Source organism: Ochotona curzoniae, unplaced genomic scaffold (assembly GCF_017591425.1).
Source record: "Ochotona curzoniae isolate NIBS_2020 unplaced genomic scaffold, NIBS_Ocur_1.0 scaffold_4683, whole genome shotgun sequence".
Taxonomy (NCBI): domain Eukaryota; kingdom Metazoa; phylum Chordata; class Mammalia; order Lagomorpha; family Ochotonidae; genus Ochotona; species Ochotona curzoniae.
Genome location: NW_024467121.1, coordinates 32,421,390 through 32,442,501, shown reverse-complemented (window position 1 = coordinate 32,442,501; position 21,112 = coordinate 32,421,390). Strand labels below are relative to the sequence as shown.

The window sequence follows — 21,112 nt, the reverse complement described above, 5'->3', positions numbered from 1 at the left end:
TTCAAGAAAGAATAATGTGCCTGTGGACACCCTCCACTGTATTTTTGGTTCTCTGTAAATGTCTTTTTTCCCCCCCCTCTGTTTTTAAAAATTAATTTATTCTGAAAGTATTTTCCATCCTCTGGTTCATTCCCCAGTTGGCCACAATAGCTAGTGCTGGGCCAGGCAGAAGCCAGGAACGAGGAGCTTCATCCAGGCCTCCTGTGTAGGTAGCAGGAACTCAAATACTTGGGCCATTGATTTGCTACTGTTCCAGGCCAGTAACAGAGAGCTAGATGGGAAGTAGAGCACCCAGAACTTGAATCAGCACCCACAACAGATGCTGGCTATACCGCAATCCTGGCCTCTGTATATGTATTAAGGAAAAGCACCTGTGTAGTATTTGCATGTTTTTGTAAAGAAAAGAGAATGCTTATTCAGAATTGCAGTTTTTTGCTTGAGGCTGTTTACCAACGATTGTAGCCATTTTAACCCTGCTTCTTTGTTCCTGTAGATTGAGAATCACTCTTTCCTTCATGGGGGGCAGAATCATGATTAAGCTTCTCTTTAATCTCACCTGTTCCCCTGTCCCTAGGAGAGATCTCTTCAGTTTAAACTTTAGCATATTTCCTTAGACTTCAGGCTGTGCTGTGCTTAATACTACAGTTCCTCTGACCTCTTGGAATTTGCTCTTATTTATTTATAATTTTGCAAACCTCCTTAGTCTTTAGTTTAATGGAAAACAGCTGACTTGTTATAGTTGTTTCTGTGTTCAGTCTGTTATATGTTGAGTTGAAATAAAGTAACTTTGCATATGTAGTTAGAAAGGGGAATAGTTATGTGTGTGTTTTCTAGTGTTTGTTTATTTGAAGGTGAAAAGACAGAGAAAGAAATCTTCCATTTGGAGATTCAGTCTCCAGATGGCCCGGCTAAAGCCAGGAATTCTATCCTAGTGTCCCACATGGGTGGCAGGAGGCCAAGTAGTTGGGCCATCTTGTGTTGCCCTCCAGTGCCAGCCATCCACAGGATTAGTTTTAAGTGGTATTTTTTGTTTTTTTTTGTTGTTGTTGTTGTTGTTTGTGTTGTGTGTCTGTCTTTCTTCCTTCCTTCCTTCCTTTTTCTTTCTTCCTTTCTTTTCCTTTTCTTTCTTCCTTTCTTTTCTTTCTCCTCCTCCCTCTCTCCCTTTCTCCCTTCCTTCCTTCCTTCCTTTTTTAAAGATTTATTTATTACAAAGGCTGATAACAAAAAGAAAGCTCTTTCTTCCTCTGGTTCCCTCCCCAAATGACTGCAATAGCCAGATCAGAGCTGAACTGATCCAGGAGCTTCTTTTGGGTCTCCAACATAAGTGCAAGGCCCCAGGCCACAAGCAGGGAACTGGAAGGAAAGTGACATGAACTGGCACCCATCTTGTATCCTGGCAATGGTAGACAGAGGATTGAAGTTTCATTGTAGTAATTATTCTTTTGATAGTTTGGGAAATTTTGTACCAATGATTTATATGTATCATGAACTCTGAATTGCCTTTTTCAGCATAGTCTGTTACTTTCACCTTTGTAAGATTCGCCGACCAGACCACCGGGGAAAGAATACCTCAGCTGAATATGTGAAAAGAATTTTAGATGGCCTTTATCCCAGGAAACCACAGTCATGACTTTCTTCCCCAAGTAGCAGAAAGACAGACATGAAGGAGAGGGCTACAGAGGAAGAAGAGCCAGGAAGAGCAGTGCAAGAGAGTTGTAAACCCATCTTGACATGGAAACTGTTGCTTCTGCCCCTCATTGGTGGAGCGGTCATTTCACTGCCTCAGGAGCCTGCCAGAATTCTGTCCCTCTGGGTTGGGCTTGCAGCAAGGTCTGCTGTCCTCCAGTTTCTGGGGCAGCCATCAACCTTGTACACTCATGTGACCTTGAGATAGCATGGAGCAAGCAGGGAAAGTGCTGCAGCAGTCTACTGAGAGAAATTGTTAAATGTTGGGGTCCTCAGCCTAAGCAACAACTTATTTTAAAGGGATTAAATATACATTAACCAAAATAAACCAAATAGGATGCTGTCATAGGAAGCTGATTCTCTTTGATTTTCTATCCTTTACATTTGTCTGAATAGGATCATTTGTTGTATTGAAAAGCAAGTTGTGTCAAATTAAGATTTTAAAAACATCTGATGTGTTTGAGTTACATCACATTGGTCCACTTGAAACTATTGTTGATTCGTTTGAATGAAAAAGAGTCCTGGTTTCCTTTTTTTTTTCTTTTTTTTTTTTCTTTCCTTAAAGAAATTTATCCCTGCTACCCTTTCCTAACAGCTTTCCATGGAATCACTTCAATCTGTCGATGCCCTCCGGGAAGAAGTTTGTGAAATCTTGGATGAGATGAGCCACAAACTGCGTCTGGGGGCTATACGGTTTTTTGCCTTTGCTTTGAGCAAAATATTTAAACAGATTTTCTCAAAAGTGTGTGTAAATGAAGAAGGTATTCAGAAAGTAAGTATTGATTATTTAAAAGCAATCTCTGTGAAATAAGCCAGTCCCAGGAAGACAAATATCTCATGTTCTACATCTTGTGGGAACTAAAATTTAAAAATCAAACAAAAAAAAAAATAGTATATGCATGTATCAGTTGTTACTGTAAACATAGCGTCATAAAACCTTGTCATATGCCTTTGTCAAACCAATGGTTTAAGAATGTTTTTCTGCTATGGTTTTAATGATCTGTGAGTACTTTGAAATGTTCTGTCTGTGGGTGAGATGGTCACTTTTCATAAAATAAAGAAAAAAAACAAAAATCTCTTCTTGAACCCCTTGTGATTTAGTCAACTGTCGTGGCCAGTAAATACCTACGGCCTAGCCCTCACATGTTCCCTTTGAGCAGATGTGCTTTCTCCTAGGGTTTGTTTTCTTCCCCCTTAACTTCAGACTTCATCCTATCTTAAATTTATAGCCCAACTTATGTCAGATGTTCAAAAAGTTGCAAAAGTAAAAAAAAACAAATTCACTTAGATTTTCGCTAAAATAATTTTTTGTCCTTTTCTCAGTACCCTAGTGTATTTTTCGCATAAACAAGGACATTTCTTTCATGTTGCAATGATCAAAATAAACAAATAATAATAATACTACAAACCTCTCTCATGCTTTGGCAGTTGACCTAGTTGTTGTATCCCATATAGAGGAGAAATTCCTAGATTATGTCTTTTTTTTTTTAATTTATTTTAGTTTTCCCTGATTTTGATATATGTTATGCTGTATTCCATTCATAATGTGGGTCTGATGTGATGCCATGTTTTGTTCTCTGTGCATCATCAGGAAGACATGATATCTGTCCTATTACTGGAGATGCTCACATTCATCATTAACTTAATTATAAAATTTGCATTTTTAAATCCTTGGATTATGGGAATTTGTTTAACCAGAACCCTGAAGTAAATTTTAGCTTCTCAGCAAATTAAACTCCTATGTATGATAGGAACATGATGGTGATGATTAGCATTCTCTCTGCAAAGTTATTCTGTTTCTTAAATGTGATGTTAATAATACAGGTGAAATTATTTAAAGTCTAAAATTTATTTTCAAGCTGCAACGAGCCATCCAGGAGCATCCTGTCGTTTTGCTGCCTAGTCACCGAAGTTACATTGACTTTCTCATGTTGTCATTTCTTTTATACAACTACGATTTGCCTGTCCCAGTTATAGCCGCAGGAATGGGTATGTAGTTTTTCTGCTTCTAACTCTAAAAGACAAAACAGAATGATGCCCTGGGTACTGAAGTTGTGAAGATGATGATGATAAAAATAGGCTATTCTTCCTTCCAATCCCAGTGTGTAGCAGTTGGGATTATGTCCTGTATGTGATTTTATTCTGTACACATAAGAAAGTATATATGCACCAGGATTCTTTGGTTTAGCCTTAATTAAGATACCTACTTTTTTATTTGGTATTACATTGATAGCCAATAAATTGATGTAACTATAAAAAAAAATTGCTAAGATGGCACTTGGAAAAACACATGTAATGAAAGTTTGCCATCTTATCCATCTATATGTATATAATTCATTGGCTTAAAATATCATCACATTAATAGGCTATTATTACTATGATTCATCCTTAACACTGTTTTCATAGCAACTCTGAAACATTAAACTGTCACTTCCTGTTCTACCTTCCCCCTGGGCTCCAGACCACCATTCAGCTTTCTATCTCTGTGAATTTGACTATTATAGATACTCCATATGTGTGAACTCACATAGTGTTTGTCTTTTTATGACAGGTATATTTGACTTAGCATAATGCTGTTGAATTCATCCATTATGTAGCATGTGTCAGACCCTCTCTTTTTAAAAGTTGAATAAGTTGCAGTATTGATTATCACCATGTTTATCTTTTCATTCATCAGTGGGTTGGCAGTTTGGGTTGACGATCAGATAACACGGCCTTTTGAACATGAAAGTACACATATCTATTTAAGATCCTACTTTTCAGGTCCAGTGTGATAGCCTAGTGGCTAAAGTCCTCGCTTTGCATATGCCTGCATTCCATATGGGTGCTGGTTTGTATCCTGGCTGCTTCACTTCCGATTCAGCTTTCTGCTTGTGGCCTGGGAAAGCAGTTGAGGATGGCCCAAACCTTTGGGACCCTGTAGTCGCATGAGAGACCCAGAAGAAGCTCCAGGCTCCTGGCTTTGGATCAGCTCAGCTCTGGCTGTTGTTGCCACTTGGGGAGTAACCAGCAGATGGAAGATCCTACTTTTCGCTTTTAAGATACCAAGGAAGAGTTTTGTTTTGTTAATTGGAAAATCAGATTTTCAGAGGGAAGGAGAGATAGAGAAAAAGATCTTTCGTCCGCTGATTCACTCCCCAAGTGGCCAGAATGCCAGGAGCTGAGCCAATCCGGAGCCAGGAGCCAGGAGCTTCTTCCAGATCTCCCACACGCGGGTGCAGGGTCCCAAGACTTTGGACTGTCCTTGACTGCTTTGCCAGGCCACAAGCATGGAGCTGGATGGGAAGTGAATCAGCCATAATACAAACCAACGCCCAAATGGGATTCTGGCACACATAAGGCAAGAACTTTAGCTACTAGACTACCGTGCTAGGCCCTGGAATATATATTTTTTTTAAGATTTATTTTATTTGTATTGGAAAGGCAGATTTTACAGAGTTGGAGGGACAGAGAGAAAGATCTTTCTCAGAGAGAAGGCTGATTCACTCCCCAAATGTCTGCAGCGACTCTTGCTGAGATGATCTGAAGCCAGGAGCTTCTTTTGGGTATGATGCTGGTGTACAGTCTCAGGACCTTGGGCCATTCTCTGCTGCTTTCCCAGTCTGTTAGCCGGGAGCTGGATGGGAAATGGAGCAGCTAGGACACGAACCAGCACTCATATGGGATCTCCACATTTGCAAGCAGAGGATTAGCCAGTTGAGTCATTGAGCTAACCCCACCAAGGAGTGTTAGAATTGCTGCATCTTATGATTTTATTCTTAATTTTTTGAGAAACTACCAGGATATGACCCAGTGCTATAGGGGATGCAGTCATGTGCAAAGCAAGGACTTTAGCCACTAGGCTACTGTATCACAGTCCATACCTTTTTTTTTTTAAGATGTATTTATTTATTTACTCGAAAGTCAGAATTACAGCTCAGTCAGAGCTGAGCTGATTAGAAGCTGGGAGCCAGGAACTTCTACCTGGTCTCCCTCATGGGTGCAGGGACCCAATGTTTGGGCAATCCTCCATTGTTTTCCAAGGCCATAAGCAGGAAGCTGGATTATAAGAGGAGCAGCTAGGACAGGGACTAGTGCCTGTCCTTTCAGGCTGAGGATTAGCCTGATAGGCTACTGTACCAGCTGCACTACCATTCCGACCCACGTTTGTATATTTTCTTTACAGAAATATCTTTTTAAGTTCATTGCCCATTTTTTATTTGGGTATTTGTTTTCTTATTACTGTTGAGTAGTAGCAGTTCTTCATATACTCATATTCTGGATATTTAAATATATCTCATTCTGTCAATGCTTTTCACTCTGTTTGTTGTGTCCTTTGATGCAGAGAAGATCTTAACTATGAAGCAAAGCTTGATTTATTTTGTTTAGTTTTGTTAGCTTTGCTTTTGATGTAATTGCTGAGTTCTGCCATAAAAGTGAAATAAGGCAAAGAAAGAAATGACATGTTTTTACTCATTTGTGGAGCGTTACCTATGAAACTGCTGAAAAATGTTTCACTTTTGAACTTTTTGTAATATAGATAGCTGAAAATATTGTCTTTCCTGCATTATGCCATTTATTATTTTCGTGAAACCCATGATGTTGAATATCTTGTCTCTATTTTCATAGCAACATATGAAATGAATATGACAAATGTGAAAAACTATTGTCTTATGAATTAATGAAATTCAATTTAAATAAAATTCTTGCCAAATCCTGTGTAATGAAGTTTTTCCCTTTTCTTTCTTCTCAGCATTTTGTAATTTTGTCTTATATTTAGAACTGTATAATATTCATCAGTGTGAATATATCATAACTTAGCTTTATTATTACAAACAGTGTTGTAATATATTAGTACTATTATTTCTGTAGGATAAATTGCTAACAGTAGGACTGCTGAGATAATGTTACTTAACAACTCCTTTGCAAGGTAGCCAGAAAAATTAGGTTTTGAATGTACAGCTTTGTTAATAAGGCAACAAATACTTTCATTTGAAAATATGAGAAAAGTCATTTGAAAATCAGGAAAAATGAAGAGAAGGGCTATATTTAAACTGCAGATGAGAGCTCTCTGCAGAGAAGGGCTGTGTATAAACTGCAGATGAAAGCTCTTCCTCTCCTTTCAGACTTGCTTTATTTGTTCCACCAGAAGTAGGTTATTATTTTTACCTAATAGGCAGAAGGTGAGAACTGGCTCAGCCTGCTCCTTGGAAGCATGAAGGACATGTGTTGGCATCCAGGTCAGTAGCAGGGCCAAGACCTTGGCAGTGTTATGTAAATTGTCACGAGGCCTTGCTGTTATCCCTGGTCTGTAACCAGCCTGGCTGTAAAGGCAGTGGTGGCACAGGGTGTCCCAGTGAGCACCTGGCTCACAGAGTCCTTTCTGCCCCATCATTCTGCTAAACAGGTGTGATTTTATTCTTAGAAAATAGAAGTATTAATATAGGGATATCTCACAAGCATGAAAGCTCAGTGTTTGAATTTAGGTCTTTATAGAAAGTTTCAAGATCTGCCAATAAATATCAATCACTCCTTTATCTTCTAGACTTCCTGGGAATGAAAATGATTGGTGAGCTGTTGAGGATGTCAGGGGCCTTCTTCATGCGACGCACCTTTGGTGGCAATAAACTCTACTGGGCTGTATTCTCTGAATATGTAAAAACTATGTTACGGGTAAATGCAAATAACTACCAAGTAAATATTTTCTCTTCACTGATATTTGCTTGTTTAAGTTCTTAACTTCTGAATAGGCCAATTAGCTGTTTTTCCCCCTCAAGGATGTATGAAACCTCAGCCGTCTGTTTAATCTGTGTGACTCTCTTATTTCACTGTAAGCAAATGTTTGTTCAGTGGGATTGGGAGGGAGATGGGGAAGGAAATCAAAAGAATTTATCATTTTGAGAGTAGGCAATGGGTTTTTGTGTTTGTGTTTTTTGTTTGTGTTTTCTCTTTAAAGAATGGTTATGCTCCTGTTGAATTTTTCCTCGAAGGGACAAGAAGCCGCTCTGCCAAAACATTGACCCCTAAATTTGGTAAGTCACTTGCACTTCAGAAGGAGAGTTACAACCTCAGTGGCTTTCGCTGTGGTATCATGATGCCACTAGATAGAACTTGACATTTGTTTAGGTATTTACATAAAATGCTCTTTTCTTTATAAGTATATTCAACCTTTTATATTCATGGCTTATTGCATAATACACAGTCCAGTACATATAGTGTTTGTGTATCCTTGTATGCTGTTCTCCTTAATAGTTGTGATAAAACATTTCTCTCTGTGCTTACAGGTCTTCTGAGTATTGTGATGGAACCATTTTTCAAAAGAGAAGTTTTTGATACATACCTTGTTCCAATTAGCATCAGCTATGATAAGATTTTAGAAGAAACTCTTTATGCATATGAGCTCCTAGGGATTCCTAAACCGAAAGAATCTACTGCTGTATGTGAAGGATCACCAAACTTGATTTTATTTGCATTTAGAGAATGTGCAAAGTTACATACTGGCAAACTTCTGAAATTACTCTTTTTTGTGTTTTTCTTACGTTGCCATACTAGGGGTTGTTGAAAGCCAGAAGGATTCTGTCTGAAAATTTTGGAAGCGTCTATGTATACTTTGGAGACCCTGTATCACTTCGATCTCTGGCCTCTGGGCGGATGGGTAGGAGTCCGTATAACTTGGTTCCCAGGTACAGGGCCATTTTTTAATATCTGACCTAGCAGTAAGGGTTAAAATCTAAATGTGTGAATTATTTTTCAGTTGGCCACTTCTAAAACTGAAACTTGATTTACCTTAGACCACATAGCAAATTATCGGGGAAACATTATCATTCTATTTACATCCCTGGAAAGCTTCAATGAAGGACAGAAAAAGTGGCTGGCTGTGGGATATGTATGTCAAATGGAAAAAATGAGATGATGATTGTTAAAAGGAGGGAAGACACATACCGTTATAACAAGTAGATGTATGGGTATTGTGGAATCATGATAGGTCAGCTAAAATATGTATTAAGTATTGTTTTTGATCTTAGAAAAGACTGCATAAAAATTAATGTAAGTTTCTGTTCTCGAAAGGTTAGTATTTTATTGGCAAGATAATGTATTATTTCAGGATGCAGGATACAGATACCCATTTGGATTTTCTTAATTTGGAGTACTAGAGAAGTGGGCAACATTAAACCATGTACCCAGCCAGGCGTCACATGGGTACAGCACTAGTGAGTGTTTGTCTACCCAGAAACGTGTGTTAGCTTTTTGCTGCCTTGGGCTTTTTTTTTTCCCCCTGTAGGTCCCAAATTGAGTTGGCTGGTTGTTACTTAGTGTAGACCATTCTTGCTGGCTACAGCTTTCACATTAAGCCACCTGATTACATAGCTGCTGCTAGGACACATGTATCCCTGCTGCGACTAGCCCTATGTAGCCTTGTTGCATATTTCAAAGTTTAGTGAACAATGCCAGTAGCAGTCAGAAACGGACCAGGGTAGTACTTGACACGTGCTCTGCTGCTTCTCAGAATGGGGCAGCGCAATAGTTGGGCCAACTGAACCCTGTGCATAACACATGTGAGATGGGACTGTAAAGTTTGGTAAGTGTAGTCTAGTAGAGATATGTCCAGCATGTTGGATGCTAGGAAGACAGCAATTTATTCAACTGGGGAGACATCAGTTTTCACAAAAATGATAGTTTCTATTATAAACCAACTTTTTCTTCATTGTTGTTTTATTTTATCTAGAACTGGGGATTAATAAGATCCTATTCCCTTGAATAGGTTATGTTGTTCCTCAACCACACACCCTAGAGACTTATGGACAGTGCTTACAGGTGACCTGAGGGAATTTAGTTGGAAGAAAGTACCTGACATCTAAAGACTGGTCTTGTTCTATTGCACTTTGCATTTCCAGTTGTCTGAGAAGCAGATCTGCAATTTGTTGTTCTATATTCTTCCTTTTAGGTATATTCCTCAGAAGCAGTCTGAGGACACGCATGCCTTTGTCACTGAAGTTGCCTACAAAATGCAGCTTGTACAAATTGAAAATCTAGTTCTGAGCCCATGGTCCCTAATAGTAGCTATTCTACTTCAGAACCGGCCGTCCATGGACTTTGACGCTCTGTTAGAAAAGACTTTATGGCTAAAAGGCTTAACCCAGACATTCGGAGGATTTCTCATTTGGCCTGGTATGTTGCAGGATATATGTGATAAGAATGCTCAATTTTTAAAAAAAAATCTGATTTAGAAAAGTTGTAACCTACATACAAGAAACCTGTATGGGACTTTAAGAAAGCATTGTTCAGAGAAAGCAAAAGCAATTTGTTTTCATTACTGAAGTGGTATATTGAACACATGATGCTGTAGGAGAGTGATTTCACACATGACGTAATCACTTGAGACTCTAAGTAGCTGGAGTACTAGAATGCCCCCTGCTTGGTGTCTCACAGCATGGAGCATGAAGACATAGATCCTTTGGCATTCCTGCAGCTCCTTCCCTCCCTGTTCACCTCTTTTTAGACCACACTTATTGACTATCTGTTTGCATCACTGGATTATAAATACACACTAATATACTTGTCTTATGGAACTTTATGTAATTGTTGGATATCAACTTAATCAAAACTTCATTGGAGTTAACAAATACTGTACTTGAATTTGGGGCATATATGACAACAGTGGGCTAAAGTTGTTTTTATTTGATTTAAAATTGTACAGATTACAATGTAACTCTTTCGAAACAAGATACTTATCTCTAGTCAGATACTCTTCAAACTTAGGAGTGACAAGTAGTGCTGGGTACCTCTCATGATTCAAGGATAAACAAGGTGAGAATCCTGTCTTGAAGGTTCTCCTGATTGATAGAAGAATCGAAGGCAGTGGTAGAGGACACGTGTAAACCAGAGAGAGGAGTTCAGTGAGATAGAAACAGGGGGCCAAAGACACACTGCAGAGGGTTCCTAAGGTTGCTAAGAAAGGACACATACTAATAGTTTATTAAAGTGGTGACTTTTGAACCAGTCTTGATGGAGAGGTAGAAGATTGTCAGGACAGTGAGGGAGCTTTACCTTGCTCACTTAGGGATTAAGAAATGGGAGTTGACAGAATTCATAGCCTCTTTGATGGAATGTAGGCTGTGGATAAGGCATGCAGGATAAGAATGTGGGGAGTGGCTGGACTGTGTAGGCCTGCAGATCCTGGGAATCTGAAACCTGCAGGTTGTAAAAAGTGTGACACACTGACTTCTACAGAGTAACCCATTATCAGTTTTAAAGAGGGAACCCAGTGGAGAGAGACTGGAGACACTGAGGTAAGAGGACACTGTATGAGGATGAGAAGTGAGGATGCCTTTGTCACTGCAGTGGCTGAGCTTGGGACTCAGTACAGAGATGTTTAGAAGGAACTGCTACACAAGTGCCAAGGAGTCAAAGGTTGATCACCAGCAGGGAAAAGAAAGAGGAGTCCGACATCTCTCCTCAATATCGTGCTGATCTGAATGAAGGCAGAAGACATATCAGTTCCATTTAAGGTGGCAAGTGGCAGATGTTATGAGAGAAGATAAAATGTGAAATTCATAACTGGTCTAGAAACATTGAATTCTAGGTGCTTTCACATTTTTCAAGATGGGACAAATACATGACTGTATAAAAGTGTAGCAACTCCAACTACTGTCAAGTGAGAGTTAGCTGGTATATCAGTAATAATGATGGAGCAGGTGACTAAATGTAATTCCCAACTTATAACATGTTACATATATCCAGTTTCATTTTTCTTTTTTACTCAGATTATCCCACATTTCTAAGTTTTCATTCTAGAGCTTTTTATGGTATTTTTATATAGAGCAGCATTAACTTGAACAAGGCAAATTAGATAGGAGTGAGTGCTAGAGTCCAGGAACCCATATGGGTTCTGATTTGTGTCCCGGCTGCTCCACTTCCCATCCAGCTCCCTGATTTTGATGCAAGAAAGCAGGGACCCAGCACCTGTGTGGGAGACCTGAGAGAATCTTCTGGCTCCTGGCTTCAGATTAGCTCAGCTCCAGCTGTTGTGACCACTTGGGAAGTGGATGGAAGATCTTTCTCTCTGTTCTCTCTGTAAATCTGCCTTTCCAATAAAAATAAAGAAATCTCTTTTTAAGAAACTATATAAATATTATTCATATGTATATATGTATTTATACAATAAATGTGACCAATATATATTTATAGTATAAATATATATTAATATATACTGTATACTTTTATATATATAAATATAATCTTTGACGAATGGTATTGTGACTTGATTTGGTAGACTGAGACCAGTACGTGGCGTTTAAAAATACATGACTTTTAGGTCACTAGCATTAGTGTATTAGCCCTCAGATTCCCCACTGCGACTCGCCTCATTTGAATGAATTGTCTTTGTGTGTAGATAATCAGCCGGCTGAAGAAGTTGTCCAGTCGCACATCCTTTTGCATTCCAACATTGCCAGCCTTGTCAAAGACCAGGTGGTTCTCAGATTGGGGTCTGGAGACTCAGAAGTGGTTGATGGACTTATTTTCCAACACATCTCTCTGCTCATGTGCTCATCTTACCGGAACCAGCTGCTCAACGTTTTTGTCCGTCCAGCCTTAGTCGCCACAGCACTGCAGATGTCACCTGGTTTCAGGAAAGGTAACTCAGGATTGTAATTTTTAACTTCAGAGGAGACCTGGCATTTCAGTTCCATGTGTGGAGCAATGTTTGAAGCTCGCGGTGTTCAGCCACACCTGTGCAACCGAAACGACAGCAAGGAATGGGGTCTTTACATTCAGAAGTTAGGTTTGTTCCCTAAATGCATGGCTTCCTGCTTTGAATTACAGAAATGGAAGGATCCTGACATCTTGTAATCAAAGGTTTAGAAAGTTAAGTAATTATTCAGAAAGCACCTGGTATTTGCATACAGTCTGTTAGTTCCTGCTCTGATGCTTTATATCTGCAGTAACCTTTCTCACATTCAGCAGATACAGACAGTGGGGAACAGTTGTGCCATACAGAGTGGGTACTAGGTGTGGTGTGGTAGCAGTGTAGGTGCAGTGCACAGTTCCTGTTCACAGGAGCCCGCAGGCAATGCCAGGGGTTGCAAACCAAGCTACACATTAGTTACTAGAAGGTAAGCCTTGGGCCTGGCACCATGGCCTAGCAGCTAAAGTCTTCACACGCACTAGGATCTCATATGGGCGCCAGTTCTAATCCCGGCAGCTCCATTTCCCATCCAGTTCCCTGCTTGTGGCCTGGGAAAGCAGTCAAGGATGCCCCAGGGCCTTGGGATCCTGCACCTGTGTGGGAGACCTGGAAGAGGCTGCTGTTTCCTGGCTTTGGATCGACACAGCTCTGGCTGTTGTAGCCTCTTGGGGAGTGAATCATCAGATGGAACATCTTCCTGTCTCTCCTCCTCTTTGTATATTTGACTATCCAGTAAAAATAAAATAAATCTTTTAAAAAGAAAAAAAAAAGGTAAGCCTCATCTCAGTGTTGTAATTTGGTTGGTTTTGGAGTTGGCCAGCACTAGGTTTGATTTTCTTCAAAATTTCAGATGATTCTAAGGAAAAATACTAAAGATATGGTGAACATATAGAGTGCCTAACAGATAAAATCCAAATTGACTTTATCTTCCTTTTAGGGGAATGAATTCTTATCCCTGTTTGTGACTAAAAATATGTTTTTGAAATACTGCATTTCAGAAAACCATGGTTTTGTTGGTTCCCCCTGAAAGTTTGCAAAGCAATGTTATAACTTTGTTGTGATTTTGTTTGCAGAAGATGTCTACAGTTGCTTTAACTTCCTACGTGATGTTTTATCAGATGAGTTCATCTTCTTTCCAGGAAATACAGTAAAGGTAAAGTCCTTGAAACCGTGAGCACATGTACTGCAGTGTGAGTTCCAGGCCCATTAGACATGGATTTGCATATGTGTCCTGGACAGTGTGTTATCCTTTTCTTTAAGGAAAAATGGGACCGACTTAAAGAGAAACTTGGGTGTTGGGGTCAACTGACTCTAGTTATGTTCAGCCAAGTTTAAAAACTTGGGAATATTTGGTGACAGAGGGTTACTTTTTGAAACGTGACTGCAGCCACTGAAAATAAATCAACTCTTTTAGGAAGCATTTAAAAATCACACATTTTCATGTTAACATCTTTTGAAGATTTGTTGACCAGCAAGATGTATTATTATTATTGTTATTGTTGTTATTATTATTTTGCATTGTGGTCTTCCCTGGTATTGTAGAGCAGCTGAGGAACAGTCGGACTCTTGCGATGACCTGTGGTTGGTTTCTTGCTGGGGAGTGACAAAATACACACAGGCTGGTCTAGGTTTTGTAGCTTGCATTGTAGAGAACAGGCTTCCTTCTATAGGGGGTTGGGATGGGGATAGCAGAGTTTTTGGAGCATTAATGCACTTCTAAGTATTTTTAGGATCTGTATTATGTACTTTTTATTTATGTTTATGGAATGTAATTGCAAAGTAAAGAAAATTTGTCATTAAAGCATGATTTCTCAGGCTTAAAATTCTTCTTGTATTTGTTATGTTGAAGTTCAACATTTTGAATGTTAGAACAAATGTTATTCTGGCTATTGGGGGTGACTGTGGAACTAACGGTGCTCTTACCTGAGGACATGTGACTTGTATGTTTCGAGATTGGCAGCATACTCAGGAACCTGAAATAGCGGAAGCCTTATGGCACTCCTTTCACCTTTCAGGACTTCGAAGAAGGTTGTTACCTGCTTTGTAAAAGCGAGACCATTCAAATGACTGCACGGGACATTTTAGTTACTGAAAAAGGAAATGCTGTGTTAGAATTTTTAGCAGGACTCTTCAGACCTTTTGTGGAAAGTTATCAGGTATATAAATGTGAAAGTTCTCCCGTAGGCCCCTCGTCTCAAAGGTAAGGCTTTCCCACCATGTGCTCATTTCTGGTGTGAAAGCTAAGTATCTTCCCGAAGTGGTAGAACTAGGGAGACAGGTTCATATAGCTGATGACTTCTCTGAAGTAACTTTGCTCCTTGAAATCAGGAGGAGATTTAGTCCACCCCAGAGGGCAGCAACTGAGTGGCATCTTAAGGACAGTTTCCATGTGACCACAGTTATATCCAAGCATTGTTAGTTATATTTTGTCTTTTTCATGCAAGATGTTTGATACATAGTACACATTCAGTGAATGCAAACCTTGTATAATAACATAAAGTCAGTTGTTTACTGAATGCTAATGTTGGAAGGAAAGTTAAAGTACAAGTATTTGAAAGTTTTTTAGAGCTCTTAAGAATAGTTAGAGGGAACAGTCTCAGCAGGATTCAAGCAGAATTCAACGGGAGAGAGGAAATTTGAAATGCAAACCACAGGGGTAGAAGGGAAGAGAATCTGTGGCTCTGTATGTGCACTAGTGGCAGGTGCTAGACTGGCTTCCTGGCAGAGCAGTCAATGTGATTAATGAAATAACCCTTGGCAGCCCCTTCGCGTAGCCTAGCACTTGCTCAGTTCCAATTCCAGCTTTAGGCACCTTTCTGTAACATAAATCATCAACTTTTTATGACCTATCTCTGTGTTAGGTGTATTAGAGAAAAGCACAAAGCTATAAAAACTGTCCCCCTCTTCCCAAATAGCGTAAGCTATAGAAATTGATACTACTTAACTTGCAAGCTATCACCTGAAGTTTTTTAAGGTGTTAGTATTCTTCCAAGTTCTTTTTTTCTCATTGTAAAAAGTAATTGAAGTTCGAAAGACATGCTCTACAAATTCCCCTGTGTGTGTACGTATGTGAGTGTGAGAGAGAGGAAGAGAGTTGGGAGGAGGGGGCAGTCTTTGCTCTATGTCTTTCTCTTAAGAGGGATAATGTACAATGATTTGTTTTCCTGTTGTATTTGCTGTCCTTTTTCTGTTTCTGTTCCCTCTCATCCTCCATCTTAAAATTAGATAATTTGCCTGTACCTCTTACGAGAAGAAGAAGACCACTTCACCGAGAAACAGTACTTGGCTGCTGTTAGAAAATTCACAAGTCAGCTTCTCAATCAAGGTCAGTCACTTCTTTGAGTGGGATTTTTCTTATTTGAGAACAAAGATGTAGTCCCCTAAACCCCTCCTCACTGTCTGTTTTAGGTGCCTCTCAGTGTTACGATGTATTATCTTCTGATGTACAAAAAAATGCCTTAGCAGCTTTTGTGAGGCTTGGTGTCATAGAGAAGAAGAAAGTGTGAGTACTGCATGAGATCCCCGGGAACTAAAAGGGCAAAGACAGCAAGTGATGCTTGAGTACAAACCCCAGGGAGATGTAGAAGTGTATCACGTAGTGAATGTTCCATTCTGCTTATTAGGTTGGTTTGTTACCCTGAAATTTTTATGTGGTTGTGAATAAAAATGCAGTGAAGAAGTGCTTAAGGCCAATAATTTGGCTTTGACTTAATACTCAAATTTACAGATTAATTATAAGATTTTTTTTTAAGATTGTTGCATGTGGTTGGATAGATCGATTTTCTAAGTGAACGAATGTAACAGTGATAAAGCTGAGTATGTTTATTTATAGTCATATCTTTTATGTGGTGAGAAGGTTGAAGCACAGAGCCAAGGCTAGAACAGGAGCAAGAGGCCTTTAACCACTTCAGACCGTCTTGAGGAAGACTACTGAGAAGCAGTCCTACTGTTTGTGTATATAGTCGGGAACAATGTGTAATGATGGTAGTTGTCTTCTTCCTCATTTGTGCAATAGCAACGTTTGATTCTTTTCTTCTAGAAATAATGATTACATATTTAGTGTGAATGAACCTGCCACAACAAAATTAGAAGAAATGCTTGGTAAGTCCAGCCTAATAAAATGAGTTTTCACATTGTATTTACCAATCTATTGTAGAAAAATAAGATGTTTTGTGACACCAAATAGCTCACCAGAATGAAGAATAATTGAGTTCAAATATAAATAGGGAGCTATTCACATGGCCTAGAATTTTCTCAAGGCATCTAAAGAAAAAGGGCCAAGAAGATGAGCAGAAAAACAGTCATGGACCATCTAATACAACATCGTCAGTTCCTAACTTGTCTAACCTGAGTGAAAGATACACACACTTCTAGTTTTGAAGAGAATAACTCTCATTTTCATCCTTTGATTTGTGCCTTTCCTCTCCGTTCTTGGATCCTTCTTTTCCAAGTGAAGGATTAGTGTCCGTGTATGCATTTTTCTAACTTTTTTGAATTTAGACTTTCTTCCTAAACATAAAGACCGATGGCATATTCATGAGTGACTGATCTAATCCTTATTCTGCTCTAGATCCTTTCAGCTGATAAAGAGATAGTGCAGCTGAGAAAAAGCAAGGCCATTTGTTTACAAGGCCAGTAAGGTTGGTGTAAACAGAAAGATAAATGATTGGAAGAAGTGCAGAATATATCTTACAGGAATGATGGGGTAACAATAGAAGGTGAAGGTATTAACATTTGAAAAAAAGTATAATTCAAGATATTTGTCTGCATGGGTGAGCTTTAAATATTTCTGTTGGTGTCAGGAGAAAACCAGGACAGGGCATACAGATAGAAATGAATGGCTGAAGAAACAGTATAGAAGGGTAATAGAATAATTGATACCATGGGGAAGATGGAAGGACTAGACCTTATGGAAGGAAATAGGTTGATCAAAATTCTAGCCTTCTATTTACAGATGTCTGAAGTCTCTAGAGTATGTGAATGTGAAATTCAAAATTGCAAAGAAATACAAAAATATTCTGTGAGGATGCAGAATCAAGGTATTAGTCACAGGAGGTTGATGTAACTTGAGTGTGAACATTTCACGATATACTAAAAGTTCAGACAACATGACAGGGCTGAGTCCTGAATCTGGCTCTGTCCTGAACCTGCAGTGCTTCCTGCACCGACACCACTTGGAGCATCTACCACTTCTCCTGCGGAGCAGGCTGGTGTCCTGTCAGGCTGTGCACAGTGTCAGATGTCTGGGACAGAAGCATCAGAAACATTCGTATGAAAAAGGGCACAATCGATGTCATTTTATGAACTGTCTCTCTCTTTTTTTTTTTTTTAAATCTTAGGATGTAAAATACCAATAAGAAAAACAGCCACTGCAAAACTTTAATAATCGCCAATTATGGAAAATTTGGTCACATAATTATAGTCATCAAAGGACTATTACTACAGCAATAGGGAAGTAAAGGAAGAGATTGTCTTCTCATCCTTCGTAAGACTTCAAGAACATAGATTCCAGAGAGCGGAAGAAATGATCAGTGTGAGCAATCAACGTAATCTTCCCACATGGTTAAAAGGCATTTGTATCCAACAGTGTGTGTTTTAAAATAAAGCAATCTTTTAAAAACATACTTGGGAAAGCAAAACTCAGCTCTGATTTCACTAATACTTTTCAACTTACTACATGTGCTAAAGTTTTATGTTGACTTCTGAATTAAAACTAAGCTCTGGGCATTAAAGGAAAAGAAAACTGCTGGGGTCATCTTGGTGGCTCAGTTGGCCAGTACTTTTCCTGAAAGTTCCAATGCTGGTTCATGTCCCGGCTGCTCCACTTCCATCCAGCCCCCTGCTTCTGGCCTGGGAAAGCAGCCGAGGACTGCACCTGCGTGGGAGACCCGGAAGAGGTTCCTGGGTCCTAGCTTCAGATCAGCTCAGCTCTGACCATTGCAGCCATTTGGGGAGTGAACCACTGGGTGGAAGATCATTCTGTCTCTCATTCTCTGTAAATCTGCCTTTTCAATAAAAATAAAATCATACAATAAGAAAGAAAACTGCTGGGGCCAGTGCTGTGATACCGCACATTAAGCCACTGTGTGCATAGCTGGCGTTCCATGTTGAAGTGCCAGTTGGAGTCCCAGCTGCTCTTCTTCTGATCTGCCTTCCCTCAGGTACTCCTGGGAAGTCAGTGAAAATGCTTCAAGTATTTGGGCACTTGTCATCCACATGGGAGACCAGGATGGAGTTCTTAGCTCCTGGCTGTCACCCTGCCCAGGCCTTCATCGTTTGCCATTCGGGGAGTGAACCAGTGGATGAAGATCTTTCTTTTCCCCTCTTGCTGTCATTCCCTTTCTCTGTCACTTTGCCCTTCAAGTAAATGAATCTGAAGAATCCAATAAAAGGAAATTGCTGAAAAGAGTTAAACATCCCTAATGTGAAAGTGAAATACTTCAAAACCCCAAACTTTTGAGAACCAACATGATGCCCCAAATGTAAAATTCCACAAAGCCTCACCTGTTTCCAGTGGAAATGCATGTGCCCAAGCATTTGGGTGAAGCGCATTCACCCGCATCTTATATTCCTTATCGCTTGCTTTCTTTAAAGTTACCTAATCTTTGTTTGACAAAGATAAGTTGTCTAGCTTACTAGATATGATATGACCCATCACAAACATGCTTGCAGATTTAGAGGAAGGGTGAACACAGGAAACTTGGGCAGTTTGCTGCCTCTGAAAGTGACATTTGAACTGAAAGTTGGATTGATCAGGGTTGTCATTGGAGTGACAGCTAGAGGAACAGTATGGTAATGTTGTATCATGGTCAGAATATTCTGGGGTAGGTTCTGGAGGATCTCAAAGTTCAACTGGCTGGAGCAAGAGTTGCAGATAGTGAAACTGATGGGAAGCTTGGAATGCCATGCAGAATGACACCAGCTAGACAGCTTGGACACTGATGTCTGTCACTATCCTGGAGGCTGGAAGAGAGATCAGATGTCTACAAGATTCAGTTCATTCACTTGAAAGGGCATGAAACCTGATCACTTCCAAGGGTCCTGTCTCCAAAGATACCAGAAGGTATCAACATACACTGGATTAGAGACTGAAACATCTGCATAGGAATCAGTAGTGCCATAGGAATTCATTGAAACATTTCCTACAGTTTTTGGTTTGTAGCTGTCTGTGCTCAAATTTTCTGGAATGTGTATGTGTTTCCCTGAGGTCAGGCTGTTTCTGTTGTATATTCAGGCTGAAGAGTCATTGCTCTGCATCATGCATTGGTGACAGGGGCGCCCTCTGCGGGCCTTTGCTTGAGGCTGCTACTCTGCTGCCTTGGAAAATCCAGAAGATACATGGGCATTGAGATGACCAAGAGTTGAAAAGTTAATGGAATGATGTTGCTGGCTGAGGACTTAGCAGCAAGTCTAGTAAATCGCTACCACATTGCTGCCCTCCAGGCGAAGCCAAATTGGAAGCAAGGATTGTGGTTGTTTCTTGCTTTGTAGATGTGCCTCAGGAAGAATTCCCAGTTACTAAACATTGTGCTTGGCCTGTGTTGAAAATTAATACGATTTTTTTTTACTTAGATATCTTTGTAACCCAGTCTTGCACAAAGACCAAGGAGTTTTTGGGTCCAAATGTTTTGGATACAAGTTCAGTTATAAGTCCAAAACTGGACTTATATCCTGGTTAGCTCTGGCATCAGAGGCACAGGCAGACTGGGTGATATGTAAATATAGTGTAGTGAAAACAAGGCTTTATGGTAAAGCGAATTCTAGGAGATGGTATGGAGAATTTATCACTTACTTGTCTCCAGCAACCACCTTTCCAAGATAATTGGGCCTTTGTACCCATATGAAAGACGTGAAAAAAGCAAATAATTTGAAAAAAGTAAATAGTTTGAAATCCAGTCCTACCATATAGAAATGGTCCTCGCCTTATGATGGCAAGTTGAAAGTACCCTAAATTGAAAATGCATTCAGTATGGCCAAAGGCATTTGGATCTATGATCTACAACTTTGAGAAGCTGCCCCAGTCAGCTACTGCTACCATCACAACAGGAGGCCCCTGTTTGTGTCCAGATGTGTGACAACAGACAATAGTCAGTAATTAACATGTGCATTAGTTTTCTTGCATAAATTTCTACACATGAATGTTTCCTATTGATGGATATACTTAGACTTCACCTATATACCTCCGCCAGCAAGATATTTCATAGTGGGAGCAAGGATAAAAAGAAACCACATGCTTCCTCAACCTCAAAAAAAAAAAATCTAGGGCCCGGTTCCTTGGCCTGGCAGCTAAAGTCCTCACCTTGAATGCGCCAAAATCCCATATGGGCACTGGTTCTAATCCCGCAGCTCCACTTCCCATCCAACTCCCTGTTTGTGGCCTAGGAAGGCAGTCAAGCACGGCCCAAAGGCTTGGGACCAGGCACCAGAGGGCAGCCAGGACTTGAACTGGTCGATGTAAAGGATTCAGATTCGAGTGTTGCAGATGGAAGTTTTACTTCTATACTGCTACACTGCCCCCATGAATATAGAATACTAAGAGATCTGCATAAAATGTAGGAAAACTGAAAAGTAAAATGACCTTTATTTGTAGCTGATATGAATTGCATGCTTGAAAACAGAAAACAATTAAAATCATAAAAGAATTAGGTAAGTCAGAATTAATAACATTAACTAAAATCAGCACATTCTGAAAACATCATGGAAGTAGAGATTCCTTCCACTCAGAGCAGGTGAAGTATCCAGGATTGAGCTCACCAAGAA

The 21,112-nt window shown here is 39.7% G+C and overlaps 1 protein-coding gene across 2 annotated transcripts in view; it reads left to right on the top strand.

The window, feature by feature from the left end:
• GNPAT (glyceronephosphate O-acyltransferase) overlaps nt 1–17,974 on the top strand; it is a 28,424-nt gene extending 10,450 nt beyond the window's left edge. For both annotated transcript variants that reach the window (XM_040967788.1, XM_040967787.1), the window contains 14 exons: nt 2,282–2,458; nt 3,546–3,675; nt 7,211–7,338; nt 7,622–7,697; nt 7,950–8,101; nt 8,218–8,348; nt 9,611–9,834; nt 12,059–12,301; nt 13,426–13,505; nt 14,368–14,508; nt 15,578–15,677; nt 15,761–15,854; nt 16,392–16,453; nt 17,692–17,974. In XM_040967788.1, coding sequence (XP_040823722.1) covers nt 2,282–2,458; nt 3,546–3,675; nt 7,211–7,338; nt 7,622–7,697; nt 7,950–8,101; nt 8,218–8,348; nt 9,611–9,834; nt 12,059–12,301; nt 13,426–13,505; nt 14,368–14,508; nt 15,578–15,677; nt 15,761–15,854; nt 16,392–16,453; nt 17,692–17,735 — 1,782 coding nt within the window. In that variant the 3' untranslated portion in view covers nt 17,736–17,974. The remainder of the gene's footprint in view (nt 1–2,281; nt 2,459–3,545; nt 3,676–7,210; nt 7,339–7,621; nt 7,698–7,949; nt 8,102–8,217; nt 8,349–9,610; nt 9,835–12,058; nt 12,302–13,425; nt 13,506–14,367; nt 14,509–15,577; nt 15,678–15,760; nt 15,855–16,391; nt 16,454–17,691) is intronic.
• Nucleotides 17,975–21,112: the final 3,138 nt, after the last annotated feature.